This window comes from Spermophilus citellus, assembly GCF_964194105.1.
Source record: "Spermophilus citellus genome assembly, chromosome: 10".
Lineage (NCBI taxonomy): Eukaryota > Metazoa > Chordata > Mammalia > Rodentia > Sciuridae > Spermophilus > Spermophilus citellus.
In genome coordinates this window covers 86,059,256-86,071,807 of record NC_138197.1, presented here as the reverse complement: position 1 = coordinate 86,071,807, position 12,552 = coordinate 86,059,256, and the positions used below count along the sequence as shown (strand labels likewise).

The window sequence follows — 12,552 nt, the reverse complement described above, 5'->3', positions numbered from 1 at the left end:
CTGCTATTCACAAAGCTTGCACTGTTATCAAAAAGCCACAAAAAGAGTAAAGTTTGATGTTGAAAAATATATCACTCAATTTAAATAACAGACTTTATATCCCCATAGTATATATTTCTCCGGCTCCTTTCCTAATTGATTAGGCTACTAATAAAAGTTCTACTCCCTGAGTGTATGTATCATTGCTACAAAGAACAGTGGAACCCAGGTAACCACTATCAACATAAAACATGTGAAGCTCACACACATTGCAAACTCAGTTTAATCCAATCATTATCTATTGAATACTTGCTATGTCCTGGGCATTGGTGGGGATATTAAGATAAATTAAGCTGCAAAAAAATGGTTCTATTTATAAAGGTGTATTATTTGTTTCTTTAGTAACAGAAGTCCTATAAACACACACACACACACACACACACACACCACCACCACCACCACCACCAATGGGCTTCCCCAGGAATGAGAAGGCTACTCCTCCAGTTGATTTCTTACTCCTGGAAGGTTGCATAAACAGCCAACTTACTGGGTTTTGTGCAGTGTGGTAGCCAAAAGATTTGTTGCATCCTTCCTTGATTCTATACCCTGAGTGAGTTTACATTCCCTTATTTCTCAGATAATTTGTACAGATATATCTTGTGTGTTTTTTATCCCTGTTACTTCAACAAAGGAACCATGCCTGTGAACCTGTGTACACATACACATACAAAAACACACAGACTTTTATTTTTAACTATGTCAAAAACTTCTATGATACGAGGTCCTTATACCTATTATGATTCAGACCAAATCTATAAAACGAAAAGAAATTGATGAGATATATTTAGCTGCTTAAACAGTTGATCTATACCACTGGTTGGCTGATTCTCCTGCAACTTAAAATTCAAAGAGAAAAATGTTTTGAAAGGCAGCAGATGGCAGACATCATACAGACCCAGTCATGGCCTGGTGTTCTGCTTTTTTGCCCACAGAACAGAAACAACCATTTTCTTATTTTTAAATAGTACTGATCAAACAGAAATACAGATACTGCAGAAGTCAGCAAGAATGGGACCTGGAGACATCATGGAGTCTAAGGGCTCAGGCCACCCGTGCTTTCTCTACAAGTTTTTCAGTCCGTAAGTTATACAGATCTGAAGGTCCGTAGTTTTGATATCGACTCAGCAAGCATCCCTGAATGCCTACTGCAGACAAAATGCTGAAAGTGGCTCCTAGTGTGATAGAGCAGACAGATTTGAGTGACAGATTTGATCCGCACTTGAATCTCTCTGGTCTTTTTCCAGCTGTGTAGACTTGGGCAAGTTATTTTGTCTCCCTGTGGACTGTAAGATAAATTATTCTCTTCTTTCCCTTCCCTTAAGGAAGGAAGAGGAGGAGAAAGAGCAGCAGTAAAAGCAGCAGAAGTCATATTCTAAGGAGTTTGTAAATCTATATAAGTAGTTTCCTCAATACTAAACCTTAAAAACTCCTTTAGGACTTGGCTTAGATGTGCATCTTCCTAGAAACCCATTCTGCTGCTCACCTCCAGGCTTTTATCCTTTCCTCCTCTCTATTTCCTCACATTATCACTTACTTTAGTGAAACTACCCATCTACTTATGAACTTCTCTCCCAATCCCACTTCAGACTGTATAGTATAAGAGAAGGCTTCCCTTAGTAACATCTCAGTGTCTGAGAAGAGGAAGACTAAAGATGATTTAGGAAATAAATTGTACCTCGTAGAAAATCTAGGATTTTCCTGAGTTTCCTCTTCTTCAAAATGGGGATCTATAATAGAATTTATCTCATAGGACTGTTGTGAGAATTAATGCATTAATATACATACAGCACTTGGAATAGTTCCTAACACTAAATAAATATTAATAAAATGAATAATAATAACAGTACCTCATGAATATTCAACAACATAAATTTAATCCTCCCAAGATTATTTTGGGAACCCAGTAAACACTTCAGGATTGTTTCAAAAGAAACAGACAAGCTGTAGTTCATTTGTAAAATATCTCATCAGATAAACCAAATGGATTAGATATATGAGTATGAGAAATCAAACTATAAAAGTATTAGGAAAAATGGGAGGATTATTTTATAACCATTTAGTAAAGACAGATTACCAAAAAAAAAAAAAAACTTAGAATCCACTAAAAAGGATAAACTCAACTACTATAAAAATCATTTCTACTTGGCAAAAAGTAGAATAAGCAAAGACAAAATGATAGTATGGTAAAAATAATTTATATCTATTATCGTAAAAATAGTCTAATTTTTTCATATATATATGAGATATATATATATATATATATATAGTATTTTATACACACACACACACACACACACACATATACAAAATCTTCCTTCAACCCATTAAGAGAAAAACTAATAACCTAATTTTTAAATGGGCAAAGGATGTTATCAGATATTTTGTAAAAAAAGGAGGTATATATTTTTTAAGGATTGTGATTCTCACTCAGAAAAAGGAATTGAAACTACACTGAGATCTCTCTCTCTAGAGAAGGCTCAAGTAAGTTTATAAACAAAAGAGAAGACATTGCAATTGATACCACAGAAACAAAAAGTATCATAAAAAACTATTATGAACAGCATGTGCCAACAAACTATAACTTAGAAGAAATGGATCAAATCCTAAAAACCTACGGTGTACTAAGACAGAATCATGAAGAAACAGAAAATCTGAACAGACTAGTAATGATGGAGATTGATTCAGTCATCAAGAGCCTTCCAAAAAAGAGAAAAAGAAAAGGAACAGGAGGGATTCAGAGGTGAATTCTATCAAGCATTTAAGGTGAATTCTATCAAAATCTTCCCAAAAATTGAATTTGCCTTACTAGGACCAGCATTAATTACCCTAATAACAAAGGACTCTACAAGAAAAGGAAATTACAGGGTCAACATCACTGGTGACCATACATACAAAACTTCTAGCAACCCAAATGCAATAGAACATTAAAAGGATCATATACCATGACCAAGTGCAGTTTAACCTTGGGATTCAAGAATGATTCAACATATGCAAATCAACACATCATCCATCACCTTAGCAAAAAGAAGGAGGAAATTCATATGATCGTTACAATAGATATAGAAAAGCATTTAACAAAATTCAATATCCCTTCACAATAAAACTCTCCACAAATGAGGTACCAAAGGAATGTACTTCAATATAATAAAGGCCATATAGGATAAGCCCACAGCTAACATCATACTCAGTGGTAAAAATATGAAAGCTTTTTCTCTAAGATCAGGAACAAGCCAAGGATGTCCACTCTTGTCACTTCTATTCAACATGGTCCTGGATATCCTATCTAGAGCAATAAAGCAAGAAAAAGAAATTAGAAATATACAAATTGGAGAGGAGGACATTACATTAGCTGTTCGCAGACGATATGATCTTATACATAGAAAACCCTAAAGAGTCCACTAAAAAAACTGTTAGAATTAATGAACAAATTCACCAGATTTTCCTGATATAAAAATCAATATACAAAAGGCAGTTACGCTTCTATACAATAGTAATAAACTATCTGAAGCAGAAATTAATAAAACCTCCCATTTATAATAGTATCAAAAAAGTATAATACACTGAGGAATCAATTGAACCAAGGAAGTGATAAATCTGTAAGACAGTGATTAAAGAAATCAGACACAATGAATGGAAAGATATCAAATACACAAGAATTGGAAAAAATTGTGAAAATACATATACCACCCAAAGTGATCTACAGATTCAATGTAATTCCTATCAAAATTCCAATGGCTTTTTTACAGAAATAAAAAAACAATTCTAAAATTCATATGAAACCATGAAAGACCCCAGTCAAAGTCAATTTTGAGAAAGAACAAACAAAGCCAAAGACATCCGCTCTCCAACTTTAAACTGCATTACTAAGCTGTAGCAATCAAAATAGTATGTACTGTTTTGGAATACAACAGAGTCCCCAAATGAACCTATATACATATATGGTCAAACAGTCTTTGATGAGGGTGCTATTATGGTCTAGACATGGTGTCCTCCAAAAGCTCATATGTGAGATAATGCAAGAAAGTTCAGAGGTGAAATGATTGGGTTTTAAAAGCCTTTACCTAATCATTGTGTTAATCCACTTGAATGGATTGACTGGGCAGTGACTGAAGGCAAGTAGGGTGTGTCTGAAGGTAGTGTGGTCATTGGGGGTGTCCCTTTGGGGTATATGTTTGGCTGAGCTTAGTCTCTGTCTCTCTGCTTCCTGGTGCCATGTTCTGAGCTGCTTTCCTCTGTCACTTTCTTCTACCATGATGTACTTACTACGCCTCACCTTGAGCCCTGAGGAATGGAGCTGGCTACCTAGGGATTGAGACCTCTGAAACCATGAGCCGCCAAATAAACTTTTCCTCCTCTAATTTGTTCTCATTATGTCTTTTGGTCATGGCTGACTAAAACAGATGCCAAAAATACACAAGGGGAAAAGAAAGGTCTTTTTAATGAATGGCATTAGGAAAATTGGATACCACTTATAAAATAATGAAGTTGGACTTGTCAGACATCATACACAAAAATCAACTAAAAATGCACTGAAGACTGAAACCATAAAGCTCCCAGAAACAAGTAGAGGGAAAAAAATCTCTCTGACACAGTTTTACAAATTTTTTTTATTTTTGATATGACACAAAGAGAACAGGCTTTCCTGTTGCAACTTTATTTTTAAATAAAGGATTAGAAAAAAAAATCTCTCAACAGGAGAGAGGAACAGTATAGCACAGAACATGAAAATGAACAATGTACTAATGCTACATTTTGTGTAAAAGAAGGGAAATAAAACACAATGTGTGTTTGCCTGTGCATAAAATATCTCTCATTCACAAGAAACTAATAACACTGTTGCCTTGGAAAAAAATCAGTCCAGTAGTGGTGGAAAAGCTTATCTTCAATTGCTCTTTTATATTTTTTGGAATTTTGAAATGTCTGAATATCATTGTCATAAGCAAATAAATAAAACTTCAATGTAAAAACCTACTATTGCAATTTTGAATCCAGTTCTTTATTGACTAAATGATATCAAGTTTTAATGACTAGCCTCTAATATTTTGATTTCTGGTCTTGGGTATAAAAGGGAGAGAATTCAGCACAATATCTTACTCCCCACCTGCTTTTCCACCCCTCACTTTACATATCTATGCAGAAAACATCTGAAAAGGGCCTTTTCTGTTTATAAAGGGTGATGAGTGAGCTCTCCAGGGGTAGGGGCCTCCACTGAGGATGCACAGCTGCAGATATGAATATAGAGGACAATGAAGTCATTTAAATTTGTCTCTGAGGACTCTTGATTCACGAATGAATTCCCAGAAAATAATATGCACATCAAAAGCCCTTGATTTCTTTGTCTAAAACTCTCTTTCTGAAGACAGTTATACTGAGGAAACAGCTTCTAGACTGCAATGTCTCTGAGGAAGGGGAACAGAGTGCCATATATATAGTTCTAATGTTTGAAGAATTACTATTCAGGCATGTTAGTCACACACGATTTAACCCACTTTCTTGTGACAGTTTCTTGTTCAAATATGTTCAAGTGAATTATGTAAATGGTCTATTTTTAAATGTACTTTCAGGAATATACTGAAGCAGATGTCGAAAACCTACAGACTGTTGGAATATCCAACCCCCGTTAATTAAATGCCAACGACGCTATGCGCTGTGCTGTAGAATCAAAGATGAACATAGATGAACCCCAGACAAGAGGGGGGATTCCAGACAAAATATACTCACAGTAGTAAAACTTCAAGCTCAGATAAAAATCTCTTCCAGTGTTTCTTAGATTCCATTTTTTTCTCCTAGATATTATATAGAAAAGATAAAAATAAAATTAAGAAAAGGGTCTCTATTTCTGGGACTCTTAACCCAGAGTCTACAGTTTTCCTGAAATTAGATCAGCTTTTTATTATAAATGCATTTGGAGATTTTTTTTATGAGGAGAGGATCCTTAGATTTCATCAAATTCTCAAGAATCCATTAACCCTAAAACAGATTTAGAGCTGCTACTCTTGAATTAGGTTTTTCATGTGACATATCATGTTGTCAAATTTTATATTCAAACTCTTTGGAACCATATTTTCACACATTTAAATAAATTCAGAAGTATTATATGTGTCTTCAAGGAAAATCCCCTGACAGAAACTTCTCACTTGATCTCACATAGACTTCAATTTATGTCATCTGTATTATCCTGCAAGTGGTCACTAATCTGATATTTATGAATTTGGTCATTTGGATGTATCAATTCACATTTACCTTTGCACACTTTTGAAGAGATGAGCCTACTAATCAAATCAAAGTGTGAATTCTTACTACAAACAAGCTTCAGAAGCTAGCCTAGAGTCTGACATGTGAATAAATGAATACTGAAAAAATTAATAAATTCAATAATCTTGTAGTGAGCACCTACTCTGTGCCTGACATTGTTGTTGATGCCTTCAAACATGTTATGTGGCTGCATGTCCCTTGGTCTCAGGTTCCTAAACTCTATCATGAAAGAGTTAAATTAAGTATGCTTCTAGGTTGTACCAACTCAAGGTTCTCATTTGCAAACTACTATAGAGGGAAGAATTTTTAGAGTTCTTTCCTCAGAAATAAAAACAGAAATTCTGGAAGCTATTTTCTAAGTAAAATCAGAAACAATAAACTAGGCTAAGAAATCACTGCTAAGAACTACTTTATCAAATTTTATGTCAGCCGTCCTGAGCGTCAAGTAGATTTGGTCTGGGGCCCATCCCTACTGATTGCTATTTATGACTTTCTGTTCATTCACTGAATCTCCCTAAAGTCAGAGTTTTCTTAATCTGAAAAATGAACACTTTTGTGTTTCTGCTAATATAGCACTCACACTTTGCTGCTTCAAGTTTGGTTTATGCACAAAAATCTTCAACTACACTGGGAGGTGTTAAGAAACACTGAATCTAATACTGGGCTCCTCCTCGGATCTACTCAGTCAAAATCAGCACTGTAAGATGACTAATAGGTGATACTGTGCACATGAAAGTTTAAAAGCACAGCTCTAATACATAAAATTCCTACTTTAGGCCTTCTGTGAAAGGTTCTTGAAGGCAATGTCCCAATGTTACAAAACTGCATGTCTTCAAAAAGTGTTCTATGGCCAAGGCTTCATTAAGTGCTCTCATTTTTCCTGGTAAGTGTATATGAGTGTGTGTGTGTGTGTGGAGAGCGGGTGGGGAGTGGCTGGTTGGTTGGCTGCGCTTTAGGTTAGAAGGCAGGCGGAAATAAAAGTAGAGGGCAAAAGTCCCAGAATACTTCCACTTACTACCTTAAAATGTAGGGTAGGACCAGGGACACAGGAGTTTGTACAGTCCTTTGCAGTATCTAGGTCTCCTTACTCCTACTGTTTAGCAACTAAGTTCTTGAAAAGGACATATGGGCTTCATTTGGTTCATCTAACAAACATTTACTGAGCAACTACTATGGAAAGCCCCTGGAATAAGGCCTGGATACATGGACCAATAAGAGTTCTTTTAAAAAAAGCCAATTTATCCACTGGGAGAAGCAAATGAAGAAATCAATACTACAAAATAACGGAAACCACACCCCAACCACACTAGAGCGGTAAGAGGCTATGAAGGAAAAATAGTTGTTTGGGAGACAAGAATGAATGGAATATCTACAGGCAAGAACATCCTATTCTAAAGTCAAACTAAGGGAAAGGAAATTCCCCAAAGGAGTGTGATTTGGTGGCAGCTGCAGAGAGATTAGAGAGGACATTTGGGGAGGTGGCCCTAGGGCTCAACCACAAATGAGGCCAGGGCCAGTGACACATGGGCATGAATAAACGGGCTTTAGTTAGAGCAACCACATTTTATGTGTTGAGTGGTTTTTCCAGTAGAATTTTTTTATTAGACTCTTCTTGTTTACAGGAATTTTGAGATGTCTATATAGCATTAGTGGCACAAGATGCAATGTGGAGAAATAAAAAAAAAAGGTTAATAATTTCTTAAGGCTCTGTTATGTAAGCTACAAACCAGAAATCATTTCAGACCCCACCAGCTCCCCCACTTCCCAGTCCTACCAGTCACTAGATCCATTTCACCTCTTCTCTTACACATACCTTCTCACCTTCCATATTGACTTAGCCCTGATCATGACAATGGTTCTCAACACCAGCTACACATTTGTACCACCTGGGGACCTTTCAAAACATACTAATGCCTGCCACCATCCATTCTGACTTAACCACTTGCTATGGGGCTTTGTTTTCAAAAAGCTCCCTAGGTGATTCTAAAATGAAATCAAACTGGCAACACTAGTTCAAGCGCTGTCCATCTCTTAGTTTACACATCTAAAATATCCCTCAACCAGGTCTTTCTTCTTTCAGTCTAGTTATAGCCATCTTTTGCCAGGTCCCAGGCTAACTTACAATCCATCACCTACCCTGTAATCAAAGTTATATTTCAAAACACAAATCTAAGTCTTTCACTCTTCTACTTAAAAATCCATGTGTTAAAAAGCAGCTAGCAATGAGCAGTGAAGTGCATGGCAAGGCCACAGATGTTCTTTAAATTACCTTAGGGTCTTCTTTAAACTACTTTCAAAGTAGACAGGAAAGCAAACGGTGGTAAAAACGTTTACTAAACTCCAAAAACGGTAGTTAATTTGTAAAAAAATAAACAAAGCAAAGGAGCCAATGGGAAAATACATCAAAAGAAAAGGATTAATGGGACTAACTCTTGACAGTGTTCGTTGATGTTAATGTGAAGCTAGGAATTATGGCTATAGGTGTCTCCATTTGTCTAGGAAGGAAGATTCCTTTAGAAATTCAGATGCACTGACATAACTTTTGACCAGCTATTGACCCCAGTGCCCACGTTAACATGGGACTGACTCGTAGATGAAGCCTCCCTAAATAGGATGGCCACCATGACAGCTCCGGAAAGGACCAATTAAGGTAAAAAACTCCACTGCCTGATGTGAAGGAGGAATTGAACACCTGACTGGCAAAGAATACAGAAGGTGGTGCCCAATTCTCCTGGTAACATCAAACAGTAATAAATCTGGAGATAGTGTTGTCTCTTTTGTCATTCTCTGCTCAGAGATGGTTCTCTCTCTCTCTCTCTCTCCCTCTCTCTCTCTCTCTCTCTCTCTCCAGTGCTGTCTGCCTAAGCCTCATTTTGCTTTTACTCTACTTTCACTTATAATAAAGTTCTCTTGCATGGCTTTTGGTGTCTGACTTTAAATTTTCTTTCATCAGAACACAAGAACCGAGTTTTGGAGTTTTAGCTCCCTGCTTTCCTGTGACACATGCGCTTCACCTATTTTCATATCATTTCTTGCCACTTTCTTGCCACCCGCACACTCCATGCCACCAAATGAATAGTTATTCACATGTAAGGTATACATGCTTGCAGACATGTACCCCTAGACCTCTGCATCTGCTATATTCCACCTATAATATACTTCCCCTCCTTACTGTTTGCTAAAATTCCACTCATTCTCAAAATCCAGCTGAAAGAGCATTGCCTTTCACCCACTTTTACATATATATAATTTTGTGTGTTTGTGTGTGTGTGTGTGTGTGTGTGTGTGTGTGTGTATGTGTGTGTTGGGGATTGACCCAGGGCCTTGTGCATGCTAGGCAAGCACTCTACCAACTGACCTATATCCCCAGCCCTCCATTTATTTTAAAGAAATGTTTATTGAGTGGTCACCTGGGCCCCATCATCTGCTGGGTACCAGATGCACCCCTCCTTTGGGTGGCAAGAAATGCAACCTTTTATGTGCTCCCAGAATCTTTTGTACAAATCCCTGTTAAATAAGTACTTCTTTCCGATCAGTTTCACTCTTTTATTGACTTGATTATTTCCCCCCCAAATACTGTGAGCACCTTGAGAATTCTAGTAAGCCTTATTCACCTCTACACACTCAGATTTCCAGGCCAAGATGGAGTTTAGTAAATGTTTCCTGATGCTTGACCAACAGTGAAGAGAATGAAGTTCAGTTCTTTAGTGTGTCTGCCTAGGTAGTTGTCGCTAACTGACGCACAAGTTTGATTTGCCAATTCCCTCTCTGCTTTACTGGCTGTTACAGTCAATCAACTGTCTTCTAAACTGCTCTGATCATTGGTTTGTAGCTCCTATTTAAAGCTGCTTCTTTCCCACCCTCCTGAACTGTAAAAGAAGACAATTTATAAAGTCACACTGAATGCTCACGTGTGGCACTAAAGCTGCCTGAAGAGCATGCCGCTCACCCTAAGCAAACTGGCACAACCTGATCCTCTTGAACAAAGTCCAAGAGGCCCTACAAGGCTTTTCAGAAAAGTTTTTCTCATGCAATATATCTGAGGATCTGAAGGATTTAATGTCCACATTCCCAAAAGACAGGCATTCATTTCTCAGTCATTTCTCCAGTCACCTGAGCTCATAAATCTTATTTCCATTTATGAAATTTTTATGTTCAAATACACCTTCTTTACTGTTGATGAAAAATGACACATTTTAATATGAATCCTGAGAAAATAAATGGAATAAATATTCTGTGATAGTAATTCTTGCCATACCTGTTTAAATAATTTAACAGCGTATGCTCGATTTTGAATCTCCACTCTGTATACCTCAAACATATCCCCTTCTCCAATCAGGAAGTCTTTGTGGAAATGTTTGGTTCCCTCTATGATGTTCTGAAAGCTGATGGAGGATTCAAGCAATATTCCTTAGGAAGGAGAGTAGAAAGGGAGAAGATAAGGCACCTTTTCTGAAAGTCAGTGTTGCCATATTGGAAACATGTAAGAGCCAAGGGGAAGGCCAATAGAAGAAGGCCCAAGAACTCAAACTATAGCCTACATTAACTTGGGTCTGGATCTCATCATTCCAAAAAGCAAATGGCATTTTAGGTATCTGAACACTAGTATTGTGGTTTTTTCAACTCTCCAAAGAAATCTGCCAAAGAGTTTAGTTGGGGAAATTTTTCCAAGATTCTATTTCCTTATTCTTAGGTCAATGTGTGGAGCCATTATGAACCTAAAACCTATTTTAAAAAAAAAAACCTGGAGATGAGCTGATGCAGTGTCACATACTTGTAATCCCAGCAGCTTAGGAGGCTGAGATAGGAGAGTCGAAAGTTCAAAGCCAGCCTCAGCAATGGCGAGGCGCTAAGCAACTCATTGAGACCCTGTCTCTAAATAAAACACAAACTAGGGCTAGAGATGTGGCTCAGTGGTCTAGTGCCCCTGAGTTCAATCCCTGGAACAACAACAACAAAAAACTCTGGAAATGGGACTCTTCATATGACTAAACAATATTTTCAAACATGACTGATAGAGATACTTTTCATGAGTCCCTAAATGCCTGACTTATTTCTCAGGACAAATCAGAAAGATGCTTCAATTGTTTTTGTTTTTTTGTTTGTTTGTTTGTTTGTTTTTATTTTTTATTAGTGGATCACAGTTATACATAACAATGGCATTTATTGTTACACATTGATATGTGCATATAATAATATAATATAACAATATAATTTGGCCGATATCACTCCTTAACACTTCTCAACTCTCCCCATGCTTCAGCTTTTTGAAAAATCACCCAAAGGAGAGATTGAGAACAAACATTTAAAAGTAATCAAAAGGAAAAAAAAAGAAAGGTTGGCTAAATCCTTAAGAGCCCAATCTTGGCTATATTTCTACAGTTACTACAAAATACTCCCTAAGATATTTAAAGGTGATTTAGAGCTTATTATTAAAGAACTAAAATCTTATTTAACTATTCTAATTTTCTTTCAAACCAGAAAAGCATCAGATCCAGGCAAGGCAGGCTTAAGTAGTCTTCCCAGGTGGGACTAAATTATTCTCCCTACTAATAAAATAGGAGAGTTAATACAGAAAATAACTGGATTTTCACACTGACCTTCAACATTACTTTATAATACCTCAAAAGATCTTTGCAATTGCTATGAAAATTTCTAAAGCAGTGTAAAACTCATCTTAAGTTTTTAAGTGTTTTTTTTTAAGAGAGAGAGAGGAGCGAGAGAGAGAGAGAGAGAGAGAGAGAATGAGAGAATTTTTAATATTTTTATTTTTTAGTTCTCGACGGACACAACATCTTTGTTGGTATGAGGTGCTGAGGATCGAACCCAGGCCGCACGCATGCCAGGCGAGCGCGCTACTGCTTGAGCCACATCCCCAGCCCTTAAGTGTTTTATTATGGCACTTAAAAATGGCAATTTTTACTAACAAAGAAAGACCACAATTATGTTGTTCATTAGCAAATGGATTCTTAAAATAAATGTCATTGATTAGAACTTTGTCAATGAGAATTTTGTCAATCAAAATTGACACTACTTTTATATCTATGAAAGTTTTATACTGAATCTGAATATAAACAGTTAAGGTATTTATTGGGCATTTCCTCTTCTAAACTCATTTATGTAAAAGGATGATTTTTATAAAGCAAAGTTGTTGTTTATTTGTGTGTATGTTTTGTTATTGTTGTTTTGTTTTGTTTTTTACCTTTTTCATTATGTTCAGGTATAAGAGCATCATCCACTGTGACATTGGCTTTTCCC

At 36.6% G+C, this 12,552-nt stretch overlaps 1 protein-coding gene across 1 annotated transcript in view; it reads right to left on the bottom strand.

The window, feature by feature from the left end:
- Nucleotides 1-12,552, bottom strand: part of IRAK3 (interleukin 1 receptor associated kinase 3) — a 51,694-nt gene that overhangs the window by 19,502 nt on the left and 19,640 nt on the right. The window contains exons 4-6 of the mRNA XM_081309159.1: nt 12,497-12,551; nt 10,553-10,704; nt 5,761-5,825 (exon numbers count right to left, since the gene is read on the bottom strand). Of these exons, the coding sequence (XP_081165285.1) occupies nt 5,761-5,825; nt 10,553-10,704; nt 12,497-12,551 (272 nt within the window). The remainder of the gene's footprint in view (nt 1-5,760; nt 5,826-10,552; nt 10,705-12,496; nt 12,552) is intronic.